Raw genomic sequence first — 16,863 nt, 5'->3', positions numbered from 1 at the left:
CATTGAGCTTTTTCATCAGACTAGACGCTATCACCAGAAACACACCATCTCCACGTGAAGCTTGGTGGTGGCAGCATCGCGCTGTGGGATGCTCCTCAGCAGCTTCACGCTGTGGGATGCTCCTCAGCAGCAGCTTCACGCTGTGGGATGCTCCTCAGCAGCTTCACGCTGTGGGATGCTCCTCAGCAGCTTCACGCTGTGGGATGCTCCTCAGCAGCAGCATCACGCTGTGGGATGCTCCTCAGCAGCAGCATCACGCTGTGGGATGCTCCTCAGCAGCAGCATCGCGCTGTGGGATGCTCCTCGGCAGCATCGCGCTGTGGGATGCTCCTCGGCAGCATCGCGCTGTGGGATGCTCCTCGGCAGCATCACGCTGTGGGATGCTCCTCAGCAGCATCACGCTGTGGGATGCTCCTCAGCAGCAGCATCGCGCTGTGGGATGCTCCTCAGCAGCAGCATCGCGCTGTGGGATGCTCCTCAGCAGCAGCATCGCGCTGTGGGATGCTCCTCAGCAGCAGCATCGCGCTGTGGGATGCTCCTCAGCAGCAGCCCTGGAAGTCTCGTAAAGGTAGACGGGAACATGAATGCAGGATAATCTGACTCAGTCTGCAAGAGAACTACGACTTGGGAGAAGATTTATTCTCCAGCAAGACAACGACCCCAAGCAAACAGCAAACGCTCCACAGAAACGGTTCAGAGACAACAAGCTGGATGCTGTGGAAGTCAAAGCCCAGACCTCCACCTGACAAGAGCCGTTCACACCCGACCCCTGAGCAACCTGACAGCTCCAGCTGTTTAAGAAGAATGAGAAAGATCTACACACACACACACACACACACACACACACACACACAATATTATAATTGACATTTTGTAAAAATCTGTTTTCACTTTGATATTAAAGGTTTATTTATATATAAATAAATACATCTTCACTATCTGACACAACAGAGAGTACTGACCGCCGCTGTGTCCGTCCGTCTGTCCGTCTCCTGCCCTGGTGGATTCTGGGTAGTAGGAGGGGGGTTGATGGAGTCCTCGAGTCTCAGGGTACAAAGGAGGGACGGCTGGGGGGGGGGGGGGTCATATAAACACGATGAGGTCACATAAACAAACAAGTGAACAGATGTAAGTTCTTGACGTGGTCAGAGAATAAATCAACATCTGTATTCATGACGGAGCAACAGAAACAAACTACCACGAGAGGTTCAGGGTCCAGGAGATGAGATCTCTAAAGATTAAAACTAGAACATCTAGAACCAGAACACAAGCAGAGTCACCGGAAAAAGGAGGAATTTAAAAAGATATTAAAAGACAAACAGAAGAATCAGCTGATGAACCATCAGGCTTCAGATCAGCTTAACTCATTACTACCTAACTCACTAACTCACCCACTAACTAACTAACCCATAAACTCACTAACTAACCCATTAACTCACACATGAACCAACTTAAGCTAACACATGAACTAACTCAACAGTCAGTGACATGTGATACTAAGAGCTGATGATGCTGCTGATTGGTGGCCACACCACCAATGAACTGACGGCTCTCTCCCCAGCAGCCAATCAGAGCGTGAGCAGGCCTCACCATGCAGCGGGGGCTCCTGGTTCAGGTAGGGGGTGTAGTGCTGGTAGGAGTAGGAGGCCTCCGGCGAGGTGGCGGGGTACGCCTGCTGCTGCCAACAGCTCTGATGGTACCACTGCAGAGGAGGGGGGGTAGTAAGGAGTTAGGGAGGGGGAGGGGGGTAGTAAAGAGTTAGGGGGGGGGTAGTAAAGAGTTAGAGGGGGGGTAGTAAAGAGTTAGGGGGGGGGTAGTAAAGAGTTAGAGGGGGGGTAGTAAAGAGTTAGAGGGGGGGTAGTAAAGAGTTAGAGGGGGGGTAGTAAAGAGTTAGGGGGGGAAGTAAAGAGTTAGGGGGGGGGGAGTAAAGAGTTAGGGGGGGGGGGTAGTAAAGAGTTAGGGGGGGGGGAGTAAAGAGTTAGGGGGGGGTAGTAAAGAGTTGGGGGGGGTAGTAAAGAGTTAGGGGGGGTAGTAAAGAGTTAGGGGGGTTTAGTAAAGAGTTAGGGGGGGGGGGAGTAAAGAGTTAGGGAGGGGGGTTTAGTAAAGAGTTGGGGGGGGTAGTAAAGAGTTAGGGGGGGGGAGTAAAGAGTTCGGGGGGTTTAGTAAAGAGTTAGGGGGGTTTAGTAAAGAGTTAGGGGAGGGGTAGTAAAGAGTTAGGGGGGGGTTTAGTAAAGAGTTAGGGGGGGGGTAGTAAAGAGTTAGGGGGGGTTAGTTACTCTCTTACCTGGACTCCTAAGTTGAAGTAATACTGGAGGACTCTGCAGTCTACACACACACACACACACACACACACACACACACCAGGAAGTGAGACAAGAAGCTGCAACAGGAAGTGACACGGTCTGTTTATGTTGATTGACCTCTGACCTCGGGGTAAATCACTGCCGTTAGGGTCATAGGAGTAAGGGGGCGGAGCTACCATGGTGCAGACAGGCTCACCTAACTCATTAACCAACCAGGGAGAAGAGGCTGGAATTGCCATGGCAACTAAGAACAGAAAAAACACAATCAAATTTGTTGTATTGCTGTGTGTGTGTGTGTGTGTGTGTGTGTGTGTGTGTGTGTGTGTGTGTGTGTGTGTGTGTGTGTGTGTGTGTGTGTGTGTGTGTGTGTGTGTGTGTACCTGAGCGTGTCTGTGTGGCAGCCGGCAGGTGGGCCGTTGCAGGTACACGTGATGATGGAGAAGAGGGTGAGGAGGAGGAAGAGGAGGGTGAAGAGCAGATGACTAATGGTTTCACTACCTGAAACACACACACACACACACACACACACACACACACACACACACACACACACACACACACACACACACACACACACACACACACACGATGGAATTAGTTCAGAATCGAACCATTTCAGGAAGTTCAGTCGGCTATCGTTGTGTTTTAAGTGAAGAGAAGCTCAGATTGGTGAGACAAAGGTGAGAGGGGGTGAGGAAGAGGATCACGGGGCGAAGGAGACATGTGTTAACATGGTGTCAACATGTGTCAACATGGTGTCAACAGGGTGTCAACATGTGTCAACATGGTGTCAACAGGGTGTCAACATGTGTCAACATGGTGTCAACATGGTGTCAACATGGTGTCAACATGGTGTCAACATGGTGTCAACATGGTGTGTACCTGCTGTGTGTAGCTGTAGTTCAGCTCTGGTCTCGGTGGAGAGTCAGCAGTTCCTCTTTCCTGATCATCCTTTCAAAATAAGAGAAACTGTTTTTTGTCTCATGTGTGGATTTGAGACCCACTATGAAAACATCCAGCAGGTCTGAGGTCAGGTGTGTTACCTGGTTGGTGGAGGGCTCAGCAGCAGAGTAAACTCCTGAGGGCTGGTAGTTCTGATCTGAAAACAGGTCACATTCAGACTGCATCACTTCCTCTCCTTGTCTCCTTGTCTCCTAGTGAAGACTTCCAGGTCAACTCTACTCACCCTGAGTGATGTAGATGTAATCCTCCGTGTACTCGGCTGACAGAAACACACACAGTAATCAGATTACATGGAACAACTTCCTGCTGACTCCTCCACAATAAAAGAGGACTTACCCTGGTCCTCCACGGTGCTGGTATCCTCTTGGTCCTCCTCTGATGAACAGACGGGGGTGCTCCTTGGAGGAGGTTCGGGGGGGAGGGGCCCCGAGCCTCTCTGAACTCTGTAGGATGAGCCAGTGGGAGGGGGCGGGGCTCCCATGGAGGGACGAGGGGCCACAGGGGGGCCCTGAGAAGGGGAGGAGCCACATTGTATTACACCACAGTCACATGACGACAAGGAGACATGACGCCAAGGAGACACAGCGACAAGGAGACACAGCGACAAGGAGACACAGCGACAAGGAGACATGGTATTGTGCTCACGGCCAGCGGAGGGAAGCCTCCGTCGGCGTCGTCCAGCTGGTAGAAGGCGATGGTCGCGTCCAGGTCGGACGGCTCCTCCTCCTCGGGGGGGAAACCAAACTGACCGTCTTTATTCATGGCCGCCGCCAGCTGACGGCGACTGCGACTGAACAAAAACAAACGACGTTAACGACAAAAGTTTGTCTTTGTGGTAGTCCTGTTGTCATGGTCACCATGTGTCATGTGATGCGTGTTGGTTACCGTGACCTGAAGGCGTAGCTCTCGTAGTCATGGTAATATCTCCTGCCAGGGTGGTAATAGGTCAACTGAGGACCAATCAGGTGACGGTTCAGGAAACGGGTGGAGCTTCTGACCAGAATCAGAATCACACACACACACACACACACACACACACACACACACACACACAGAGAGGAGTTCCTCAGACATGTTGGTGACCTACAGGTGACACACTCAGGTGTTGGTCTGCTTGAGTCCCACCTGGAGGCTCCGTAGCGAGGCGGTCTGGCTGAGGGGTGGTGGTGTGGGGGGGCGTAGGGATCGTAGGTCATGGCTCCCGGTGACAGGGGTGGGGGCGGGCGGGGGTGGCCCGCTGGCTGGAAGCGGGGGGGCAGGGCGGAGGGAGCCGGGCCTCCGTAGGACGGCGGCGGCATCAGAAGCTCCGCCCCCTTCAACCCGCTGCTGCCACGAGACTTCCTGAAGTAGCGATGACGGTGATGATGTCGCTGAGCACGAGGGTCCGTGTCTGGCAGAAGAGACCCGGAGACAAGAAGACAGTAGAGACATGGAGTCAGTAGAGACAGTAGAGACATGGAGACAGTAGAGACATGGAGACAGTAGAGACATGGAGTCAGTAGAGACATGGAGTCAGTAGAGACATGGAGACAGTAGAGACATGGAGACAGTAGAGACATGGAGTCAGTAGAGACATGGAGACAGTAGAGACAGTAGAGACATGGAGACAGTAGAGACATGGAGACAGTAGAGACATGGAGACAGTAGAGACAGTAGAGACATGGAGACAGTAGAGACATGGAGACAGTAGAGACATGGAGTCAGTAGAGACATGGAGTCAGTAGAGACATGGTCAGTAGAGACATGGAGTCAGTAGAGTCAGTAGAGACATGGAGACAGTAGAGACATGGAGACAGTAGAGACATGGACAGTAGAGACATGGAGTCAGTAGAGACATGGAGACAGTAGAGACAGTAGAGACATGGAGACAGTAGAGACAGTAGAGACATGGAGTCAGTAGAGACAGTAGAGACATGGAGACAGTAGAGACATGGAGTCAGTAGAGTCAGTAGAGACATGGAGACAGTAGAGACATGGAGACAGTAGAGACATGGAGTCAGTAGAGACATGGAGTCAGTAGAGACATGGTCAGTAGAGACATGGAGTCAGTAAAGACAGTAGAGACATGGAGACAGTAGAGACATGGAGACAGTAGAGACATGGAGTCAGTAGAGACATGGAGTCAGTAGAGACATGGAGTCAGTAGAGACATGGTCAGTAGAGACATGGAGTCAGTAGAGTCAGTAGAGACATGGAGACAGTAGAGACATGGAGACAGTAGAGACATGGAGACAGTAGAGACATGGAGACAGTAGAGACAGTAGAGACATGGAGACAGTAGAGACATGGAGTCAGTAGAGACATGGAGTCAGTAGAGACATGGAGACAGTAGAGACATGGAGTCAGTAGAGACATGGAGTCAGTAGAGACATGGAGTCAGTAGAGACATGGAGTCAGTAGAGACATGGAGACAGTAGAGACATGGAGTCAGTAGAGACATGGAGACAGTAGAGACATGGAGACAGTAGAGTCAGTAGAGACATGGAGTCAGTAGAGACAGTAGAGACATGGAGTCAGTAGAGACATGGAGACAGTAGAGTCAGTAGAGACATGGAGACAGTAGAGACATGGAGTCAGTAGAGACAGTAGAGACATGGAGTCAGTAGAGACATGGAGTCAGTAGAGACATGGAGACAGTAGAGACATGGAGACATGGAGACAGTAGAGACATGGAGTCAGTAGACATGGAGACAGTAGAGACATGGAGACAGTAGAGACATGGAGACATGGAGACAGTAGAGACATGGAGACAGTAGAGACATGGAGACAGTAGAGACATGGAGACAGTAGAGACAGTAGAGACATGGAGTCAGTAGAGACATGGAGTCAGTAGAGACATGGAGTCAGTAGAGACATGGAGTCAGTAGAGACAGTAGAGACATGGAGTCAGTAGAGACATGGAGTCAGTAGAGACATGGAGTCAGTAGAGACATGGAGTCAGTAGAGACATGGAGACAGTAGAGACATGGAGACAGTAGAGACATGGAGTCAGTAGAGTCAGTAGAGACATGGAGACAGTAGAGACATGGAGACAGTAGAGACATGGAGACAGTAGAGACATGGAGTCAGTAGAGACATGGAGACAGTAGAGACAGTAGAGACATGGAGTCAGTAGAGACAGTAGAGACATGGAGACAGTAGAGACAGTAGAGACATGGAGTCAGTAGAGTCAGTAGAGACATGGAGACAGTATAGACATGGAGACAGTAGAGACATGGAGTCAGTAGAGACATGGAGTCAGTAGAGACATGGTCAGTAGAGACATGGAGTCAGTAGAGTCAGTAGAGACATGGAGACAGTAGAGACATGGAGACAGTAGAGACATGGAGTCAGTAGAGACATGGAGTCAGTAGAGACATGGAGTCAGTAGAGACATGGAGTCAGTAGAGACATGGTCAGTAGAGACATGGAGTCAGTAGAGTCAGTAGAGACATGGAGACAGTAGAGACATGGAGACAGTAGAGACATGGAGACAGTAGAGACATGGAGTCAGTAGAGACATGGAGACAGTAGAGACAGTAGAGACAGTAGAGACATGGAGACAGTAGAGACATGGAGTCAGTAGAGACATGGAGTCAGTAGAGACATGGAGACAGTAGAGACATGGAGTCAGTAGAGACATGGAGTCAGTAGAGACATGGAGTCAGTAGAGACATGGAGACAGTAGAGACATGGAGTCAGTAGAGACATGGAGACAGTAGAGACATGGAGACAGTAGAGTCAGTAGAGACATGGAGTCAGTAGAGACAGTAGAGACATGGAGTCAGTAGAGACATGGAGACAGTAGAGACATGGACAGTAGAGACATGGAGTCAGTAGAGACATGGAGACAGTAGAGTCAGTAGAGACATGGAGACAGTAGAGACATGGAGTCAGTAGAGACAGTAGAGACATGGAGTCAGTAGAGACATGGAGACAGTAGAGACATGGAGACATGGAGACAGTAGAGACATGGAGTCAGTAGACATGGAGACAGTAGAGACATGGAGACAGTAGAGACATGGAGACAGTAGAGACATGGAGACATGGAGACAGTAGAGACATGGAGTCAGTAGAGACATGGAGTCAGTAGAGACAGTAGAGACATGGAGTCAGTAGAGACATGGAGTCAGTAGAGACATGGAGTCAGTAGAGACATGGAGTCAGTAGAGACATGGAGTCAGTAGAGACATGGAGACAGTAGAGACATGGAGTCAGTAGAGACATGGAGTCAGTAGAGACATGGAGACAGTAGAGTCAGTAGAGACATGGAGACAGTAGAGACATGGAGACAGTAGAGACATGGAGACAGTAGAGACATGGAGACAGTAGAGACATGGAGACAGTAGAGTCAGTGGAGACAGTAGAGACATGGAGTCAGTAGAGACATGGAGACAGTAGAGACATGGAGTCAGTAGAGACATGGAGACAGTAGAGTCAGTAGAGACATGGAGTCAGTAGAGACATGGAGACAGTAGAGACATGGAGACAGTAGAGACATGGAGACAGTAGAGACATGGAGACAGTAGAGTCAGTAGAGACATGGAGTCAGTAGAGACATGGAGACATGGAGACAGTAGAGACATGGAGTCAGTAGAGACATGGAGTCAGTAGAGACATGGAGACAGTAGAGACATGGAGACAGTAGAGACATGGAGTCAGTAGAGACATGGAGTCAGTAGAGACATGGAGACAGTAGAGACATGGAGACAGTAGAGTCAGTAGAGACATGGAGACAGTAGAGACATGGAGACAGTAGAGACATGGAGACAGTAGAGTCAGTAGAGACATGGAGACAGTAGAGACATGGAGACAGTAGAGACATGGAGTCAGTAGAGACATGGAGACAGTAGAGACATGGAGACAGTAGAGACATGGAGACAGTAGAGACATGGAGACAGTAGAGTCAGTAGAGACATGGAGACAGTAGAGACATGGAGTCAGTAGAGACATGGAGTCAGTAGAGACATGGAGTCAGTAGAGACATGGAGACAGTAGAGACATGGAGTCAGTAGAGACATGGAGTCAGTAGAGACATGGAGACAGTAGAGTCAGTAGAGACATGGAGACAGTAGAGACATGGAGTCAGTAGAGACAGTAGAGACATGGAGTCAGTAGAGACAGTAGAGACATGGAGTCAGTAGAGACAGTAGAGACATGGAGTCAGTAGAGACATGGAGACAGTAGAGACATGGAGACAGTAGAGTCAGTAGAGACATGGAGACAGTAGAGACATGGAGTCAGTAGAGACATGGAGACAGTAGAGTCAGTAGAGACATGGAGTCAGTAGAGACATGGAGACAGTAGAGACATGGAGACAGTAGAGACATGGAGACAGTAGAGACAGTAGAGACATGGAGTCAGTAGAGACATGGAGACAGTAGAGACATGGACAGTAGAGACATGGAGTCAGTAGAGACATGGAGTCAGTAGAGACATGGAGTCAGTAGAGACATGGAGTCAGTAGAGACATGGAGTCAGTAGAGTCAGTAGAGACATGGAGACAGTAGAGACATGGAGACAGTAGAGACATGGAGTCAGTAGAGACATGGAGACAGTAGAGACAGTAGAGACATGGAGACAGTAGAGACATGGAGTCAGTAGAGACATGGAGTCAGTAGAGACATGGAGACAGTAGAGACATGGAGTCAGTAGAGACATGGAGACAGTAGAGACATGGAGTCAGTAGAGACATGGAGTCAGTAGAGACATGGAGTCAGTAGAGACATGGAGACAGTAGAGACATGGAGTCAGTAGAGACATGGAGACAGTAGAGACAGTAGAGTCAGTAGAGACATGGAGTCAGTAGAGACAGTAGAGACATGGAGTCAGTAGAGACATGGAGACAGTAGAGACATGGAGACAGTAGAGACATGGAGACAGTAGAGACATGGAGTCAGTAGAGACATGGAGACAGTAGAGTCAGTAGAGACATGGAGACAGTAGAGACATGGAGTCAGTAGAGACAGTAGAGACATGGAGTCAGTAGAGACATGGAGTCAGTAGAGACATGGAGACAGTAGAGACATGGAGACATGGAGACAGTAGAGACATGGAGACAGTAGAGACATGGAGACAGTAGAGACATGGAGACAGTAGAGACATGGAGACAGTAGAGACATGGAGACATGGAGACAGTAGAGACATGGAGTCAGTAGAGACATGGAGTCAGTAGAGACAGTAGAGACATGGAGTCAGTAGAGACATGGAGTCAGTAGAGACATGGAGTCAGTAGAGACATGGAGTCAGTAGAGACATGGAGTCAGTAGAGACATGGAGTCAGTAGAGACATGGAGACAGTAGAGACATGGAGTCAGTAGAGACATGGAGTCAGTAGAGACATGGAGACAGTAGAGACATGGAGACAGTAGAGACATGGAGACAGTAGAGACATGGAGACAGTAGAGTCAGTAGAGACATGGAGACAGTAGAGACATGGAGTCAGTAGAGACATGGAGACAGTAGAGACATGGAGACAGTAGAGACATGGAGACAGTAGAGTCAGTAGAGACATGGAGACAGTAGAGACATGGAGTCAGTAGAGACATGGAGACAGTAGAGACATGGAGTCAGTAGAGACATGGAGACAGTAGAGTCAGTAGAGACATGGAGTCAGTAGAGACATGGAGACAGTAGAGACATGGAGACAGTAGAGACATGGAGACAGTAGAGACATGGAGTCAGTAGAGACATGGAGACAGTAGAGACATGGAGACAGTAGAGACATGGAGACAGTAGAGACATGGAGACATGGAGACAGTAGAGACATGGAGTCAGTAGAGACATGGAGTCAGTAGAGACATGGAGACAGTAGAGACATGGAGACAGTAGAGACATGGAGTCAGTAGAGACATGGAGTCAGTAGAGACATGGAGACAGTAGAGACATGGAGACAGTAGAGTCAGTAGAGACATGGAGACAGTAGAGACATGGAGACAGTAGAGACATGGAGACAGTAGAGTCAGTAGAGACATGGAGACAGTAGAGACATGGAGTCAGTAGAGACATGGAGTCAGTAGAGACATGGAGTCAGTAGAGACATGGAGACAGTAGAGACATGGAGTCAGTAGAGACATGGAGTCAGTAGAGACATGGAGTCAGTAGAGACATGGAGTCAGTAGAGACATGGAGTCAGTAGAGACATGGAGACAGTAGAGACAGTAGAGACATGAGGGATTAGACCACACATCTGGAGAGGGGACACTAGGTGGACCTCATAGTGAACGGACCTAGGTCTCCCTTTCTGGTGGGAGCAGCAACGTTCCAGGCTGGAACTGGATTGACTGGTTTCAGATCCGTTAGAGGAACCAGGTGTCTGAGACAGAGAAGGACATGTGGACATGAAAGACGTCTTCGTGGTTCTCAGCTGGAGTTAGTTTCAGTCAGGTGGTGCGTTACTTCTCTCCCAGCTCCTCGATGAAGACGGTGACGGCTGACGGGTGTGTTCCTACTTCCTGGATGAAGGCGTTGTAGTACTTCCCCTTTGGCTCCAGACGCACCTGAGACAGACACAGATGGAACTATGGAGACACCTGAGGCCGTCCTACAGGAGGACAGACAGTCAACGTCCCAGAGACGTCCACACGACAACCATCATGTTGACCTCGATCAAGCCGATTGGTTGATGCCACTCCTCGAGGGAGGAGGTTTCAAAAGCAGGTCAAACAAAAGTAGAAAGACTACAAGTACAAAAGACTCATTGAATCCTTAGAGCAGTGATTCTCTACTGGTGGGGGGGTCAAGGACCCGTCTTCAGTGGTCGCGGCCTTTGCCTGGAGAAAGAAAATTAAAAATCCTGTGCTTTTATTTTGAAGGGGATTCTTTATGCAGCTGAGTTATTCTCACTCCTCAACAGTATTTGGTGTCAATGCCTTGTAATGCTAATAGACACACATAGTATAGAAGAACACACACACTGTGTGTTTTCATGCTGATTGAGCGAAACGCAAGTACGACAGACCACATGAGACCACGCGAGATCACGCGAGACCACGCGAGATCACGCGAGACCACGCGAGACCACGCGAGACCACGCGAGACCACGCGAGACCACGCGAGATCACGCGAGATGTGGATTTTCTTACATTGAGGACAAAAGAGCACAATCCTCAGTGAGTTTTGTGCAGCGAGGTTCTGGAGCAGCATTTGGAAACAGAACCCTGTCTCTCAAAGATAAACCCGTTCAAACTGAGGACGTCACACAGGGTCTCACTGACCTGCAGACGTGGACGTGGAGGATCAATCCGCCGCGGATAAACTGAAAACTACTCCTCTGTCAAATGACACGATAAGTAGACGAATTGAAGACGTGTCGGATGACATCAGACCACAGATGAATTAAGTTAAGCGGTCATTTTGTGTTACAAATGGACGAATCTACAGACGTAAACAGCAGTTTTACTGGTTTACGTGAACCGTGTGGGACGAGGACTGACAGGAACTACTTCTCTGAACAAGAGATCTGCTACGACTGCTGAGGACGCGTTCAGGGTCAGACTGAACCATCTTTACTTTAAATACATTTCAGAAGTTGAACATTTGGGTCGCGCAGCCAGACCAGTTGAGAAGCACTGCTTTAGAGAACTACAAGTAGAAAAGAGAAGATATACATTGAATCCTTCAGAGAACTACTCGCTGTACGACCAGCAGCAATGATCCTGAAGCAGTATTTGGATGTAGTAGTTCCAGTATTATGTTACCTGACACTTGTCTCCCAGGAAGTACTGCCTCCCTGCAAACACCATGTAGTCCGTCTTCTGCATCTCTGTCAGATAAACATTGATTCATAATATGTTAGAAGCCATCATTGTGAGTAATGAGCTCATATTAAAAACAATATGATGAGGTTTTAAAGCGGTTCCTCTCCAGGACTCGTACCTTTACAGGTGTCCTGCCACACGTCAAACTCCAGGTTTCTGTACGCTTCTCCATCCAGAGACTTCATGACCTTATAAGGCAGAGACAGTCTGGAAGGGGGCGGGACTTCAGCAGGAGGCTGACCAATTAAAAAACAAGGGGTCAGGATGGATGCAGCTTTCAGGATTGGATAATAAAACACTTCTACATATTTATCTCAGGTCCAGAGTTCTTATCAAGTTTAGTCCTTAAAACGGATAAAGTAGTTCTTGTAGGTGATTTTAATATTCATGTGGACGTTGATAAAGATAGCTTTAGTACTTCATCTCATTATTAGATTTGACTGAGTGAACAGGAACTCACTGTTTTAAAGCTCCACCTTGTTCTGGCTTTGAAGTAGAACATTTAATAGTCTTTTACACGACAACTATAACAACTAAATAGAAAAGAACTCGAGTACTCTTTATCAACCACCACAAAACCCCCGATATGGTCACATGACACCATGACGAGTCGGCCCCTCACCTTCGTCTCGGCGCGCAATTTATCGTCTGCAGCTCCAGCCGACTCCGCCTCCTCCCTGTAACACACACACACACACACACACACACACACGATGTCACTGTACAGGTGAGCAACCATCAAAACACAGAACAAACAGGAAGTGATGATGAAGAGTATCAGTAAACACAGAACAAACAGGAAGTGACGATGAAGAGTATCAGTAAACAGTACAGTAAATAATAACATCTTATTATATTGTCAGTTATTTTGCTGCAGGACTGAAGATTTGGTGAACGTTGATTCATGACATCAGTGTGTGTGTACCTATGACATCGGTCCTCAGGTGTGTCATACCCAAAGTCGACGTCACTACACACTGATGGGCTGTTTCTATAGCGACGACCTCCGACCCTGAAGGCCTCCATAGCCTGACAGAGCTCCGCCTCCTCAAACCCAAACACCTGAGTGTAGAGCAGCTCATAGAAAAGAGCTACACACACACACACACACACACACACACACACACACACACACACACACACACACACACACACACACACACACACACACACACACACACACAAAAAGGTGAACCTGACAGTGAAATGTTGTACTGTCCCTTTAAAGCTGTCACTCACTGTGATCCACCAATCAGTGACCAGTACTCACACTGACAGAGGGCAGCAGAGACGGGGTAAGTCCTCGGGTAAACGATGTCATAGTGACCGTTGATGGAGCAACACAGCGTCACCTAGGCAACAAAGTAACAATTAGCTTTGACTTTGTAGAAAATACTGAGATGATTTTTATGATATTTATACGATAACAAAATGACACAAACTTCTTCACCTTGTCAACAAAGTCGTCCTCTGAGATCACCGTGGCTGGTTTCCCCGGGTAACGGTAGATCAGGAAACAACGGCTGCACACAAAACACACATTTGTACTACAGACTGCACACGTCTGCAGTCACTGTATGCAGTCTGCAGTCACTGTCTGCAGTCACTGTCTGTAGTCTGCAGTCACTGTATGCAGTCACTGTATGTAGTCTGCAGTCACTGTATGTAGTCTGCAGTCACAGTCTGCAGTCACTGTCTGTAGTCTGCAGTCACTGTATGCAGTCACTGTATGCTGTCTGCATTCACTGTATGCAGTCTGCAGTCACTGTCTGCAGTCACTATGCAGTCTACAGTCACTGTATGCAGTCACTGTATGTAGTCACTGTATTCAGTCATTGTATGCAGTCACTGTAGTCTGCAGTCACTGTATGCAGTCACTGTATGTAGTCTGCAGTCACTGTATGTAGTCTGCAGTCACTGTCTGTAGTCTGCAGTCACTGTATGCAGTCACTGTCTGCAGTCTACAGTCACTGTATGTAGTCACTGTATGCAGTCACCGTATGCAGTCTACAGTCACTGTCTGCAGTCACTCTATGTAGTCACTGTATGCAGTCACTCTATGTAGTCACTGTATGCAGTCTGCAGTCACTGTATGCATTCACTGTATGCAGTCTACAGTCAGTCTGCAGTCACTGTATGTAGTCTGCAGTCACTGTATGCAGTCTACAGTCACTGTCTGCAGTCTACAGTCACTGTATGTAGTCACTGTATGCAGTCACTGTCTGCAGTCACTGTCTGTAGTCTGCAGTCACTGTATGCAGTCTACAGTCACTGTCTGCAGTCTACAGTCACTGTATGTAGTCACTGTCTGCAGTCACTGTCTGTAGTCTGCAGTCACTGTATGCAGTCTACAGTCACTGTCTGCAGTCACTGTCTGCAGTCTGTAGTCACTGTATGCAGTCTGTCTGTAGTCCATGTCTGTAGTCAATGAAAGACTTGATCATGTGTACCTGAGTGTTTCTCACCTGTAGAGCTGAGACAGAGCCTTGATCTCCACCTGACCCACCGTCTCCTGAAAACACATCCCGCCTGTTACACACACACACACCACCTGTTGCGCACACACACCGCCGCCTGTTACACACTGTCACAGCAGCTCACCTTAGGGTCCTCCAGACGCTCCAGATATTTCTCAAAAGAACCTTCAACAAACTGAAAGAGAAAACAACCTGGTTAACTAGCAGGTTAGTGTAGGTTAACTAACCGGTCAGTGCCCGTCGACTAGCCGGTTAGTACAGTGGTTCTCAAACTTTTTCTGTCACACCCCACTTTGGAGGAAGAAAAATGTTCATGCCCCACCGCCCCAACAAAATGGTCCATGTTGAACATACCGGTTCAAAGTTGCATCTGTTGGCTCTCATGAAGTCAGCGCAGTCCTGACGGATCCTCTGATGGTAGTTCTGAGAGTAATACAACTACACACACACACACAGAGAGAGTAATACAACTACACACACACACAGAGAGAGTAATACAACTACACACACACACACACACACACAGAGAGAGAGTAATACAACTACACACACACACAGAGAGAGAGTAATACAACTACACACACACACACAGAGAGAGTAATACAACTACACACACACACAGAGAGAGTAATACAACTACACACACACACAGAGAGAGTAATACAACTACACACACACACAGAGAGAGTAATACAACTACACACACACACACAGAGAGAGTAATACAACTACACACACACACACACACAGAGAGAGTAATACAACTACACACACACACAGAGAGTAATACAACTACACACACACACACACACAGAGAGAGTAATACAACTACACACACACACAGAGAGAGTAATACAACTACACGCGCACACACACACACACACACAGAGAGTAATACAACTACACACACACACACACAGAGAGAGAGTAATACAACTACACACACACACACACACACACACACACACAGAGAGAGAGTAATACAACTACACACACACACACACACACAGAGCGAGAGTAATACAACTACACACACACACACACACACACACACACAGAGAGAGAGTAACACGCACGCACGCACGTACACACACACACACACACACAGAGAGAGAGAGTAACACACACACACACAGAGAGAGAGAGTCACACACACACACACACACAGAGAGAGAGAGAGTCACACACACACACACACAGAGAGAGAGAGAGTCACACACACACACACACAGAGAGAGAGAGTCACACACACACACACACAGAGAGAGAGAGTCACACACACACACACACACAGAGAGAGAGAGTCACACACACACACACACACACACACACACACACACACACACACACACACACACACACACACACACACACACACACACACACACACACACACACACACACACACACACACACACACACACACACACACACACACCTGTTCGGACACGGCTCTGAACAGACTGGACGCGTCTCGCGCCACCATCTTCCGGTAGAGGCCCAGACTGCACAGGTACTCGTCCATGTTGACGAAGTACTTCTTCAGGCCTTTCTGCATCCCGGTACTCACGGTACTCCCGGTAAACTCGGTAAACACTCGCTCCGGTTTCAGACGCCGCCGCACGAGCCGCTGCCGTCACACCGACAGGTGAGTTTAATTAGGTCTGATGAGCGCGCGACGCGACTCACAGCTGCTGGAGCGTTCAGGAACCGAAGCGACGGTCAGAAATATTAAGTTTAGTTCTTTAGCGTTTAAACGGTCTGACGTCACATTAGTCTGAAGTCATCACATCGACACTCACTTTTATTTTTATTTATTGATAAAATGAACGATGATGTAATATTTAATTTACTCAAACACTGAAGTAAAATATAAATATATAAATAAATATCTTGACTGTAGTAAAAGTATAAATACTGCTGTTAAAAATACAGAAGTATTAGTTGTGTTTAATATTGTTCATAATGTTTTATTAAAATGTTTTAATTTAAATATATATTTGTTTAATTAGGGCCCGAGCAACCAACAACATCGGCCGGGAAGGCCCTATTGAAATTCGAATACACATAGTACATCGGGCGCATATTTGGGGGACTTGCCATACTCGAAAACTCACCAGATTTTGCACACTTGTCAGGCCTGGTGAATATAGCCATCTGATATAGGTTGCATATTTGTGTGCAATTTGGTAGGCACATGTATTCCCTGAAGACTTAAAATAAAGTCTCTTGGGACCATGCTCTGAACTGTACCGGAAGTCGGCCATTTTGATTTTTGGGTCATTTTTCGATAGATTTTTGTCCATTTGTAGTTGGTATACTTTAACGAACTCCTCCTACGGAATTTGTCAGATCCACTTCAAATTTTGTCCGTACAATCTC

At 48.0% G+C, this 16,863-nt stretch overlaps 1 protein-coding gene across 1 annotated transcript in view; it reads right to left on the bottom strand.

Moving 5' to 3' along the window:
• The window catches only part of alg13 (ALG13 UDP-N-acetylglucosaminyltransferase subunit), a gene marked incomplete at both ends in the record, with an annotated part of 17,116 nt that extends 1,077 nt beyond the window's left edge, over positions 1–16,039 (bottom strand). Inside the window, 24 exons of the mRNA XM_079160101.1 lie at positions 963–1,067; positions 1,591–1,702; positions 2,285–2,325; positions 2,428–2,547; positions 2,684–2,801; positions 3,186–3,254; positions 3,347–3,402; positions 3,490–3,525; positions 3,603–3,774; positions 3,912–4,056; positions 4,152–4,259; positions 4,392–4,656; positions 10,475–10,560; positions 10,644–10,744; positions 11,945–12,009; positions 12,123–12,240; positions 12,627–12,681; positions 12,930–13,095; positions 13,275–13,356; positions 13,455–13,527; positions 14,470–14,516; positions 14,606–14,656; positions 14,836–14,919; positions 15,920–16,039. Of these exons, the coding sequence (XP_079016227.1) occupies positions 963–1,067; positions 1,591–1,702; positions 2,285–2,325; positions 2,428–2,547; positions 2,684–2,801; positions 3,186–3,254; positions 3,347–3,402; positions 3,490–3,525; positions 3,603–3,774; positions 3,912–4,056; positions 4,152–4,259; positions 4,392–4,656; positions 10,475–10,560; positions 10,644–10,744; positions 11,945–12,009; positions 12,123–12,240; positions 12,627–12,681; positions 12,930–13,095; positions 13,275–13,356; positions 13,455–13,527; positions 14,470–14,516; positions 14,606–14,656; positions 14,836–14,919; positions 15,920–16,039 (2,395 nt within the window). The remainder of the gene's footprint in view (positions 1–962; positions 1,068–1,590; positions 1,703–2,284; positions 2,326–2,427; positions 2,548–2,683; positions 2,802–3,185; positions 3,255–3,346; positions 3,403–3,489; positions 3,526–3,602; positions 3,775–3,911; positions 4,057–4,151; positions 4,260–4,391; positions 4,657–10,474; positions 10,561–10,643; positions 10,745–11,944; positions 12,010–12,122; positions 12,241–12,626; positions 12,682–12,929; positions 13,096–13,274; positions 13,357–13,454; positions 13,528–14,469; positions 14,517–14,605; positions 14,657–14,835; positions 14,920–15,919) is intronic.
• Positions 16,040–16,863: the final 824 nt, after the last annotated feature.

This window comes from Pholis gunnellus, assembly GCF_910591455.1.
Source record: "Pholis gunnellus genome assembly, chromosome: 5".
NCBI classification, from domain to species: Eukaryota; Metazoa; Chordata; class Actinopteri; order Perciformes; family Pholidae; genus Pholis; species Pholis gunnellus.
The sequence above is the reverse complement of the archived record's forward strand: the minus strand, read 5'-3'. Positions and strand labels throughout refer to the sequence as shown.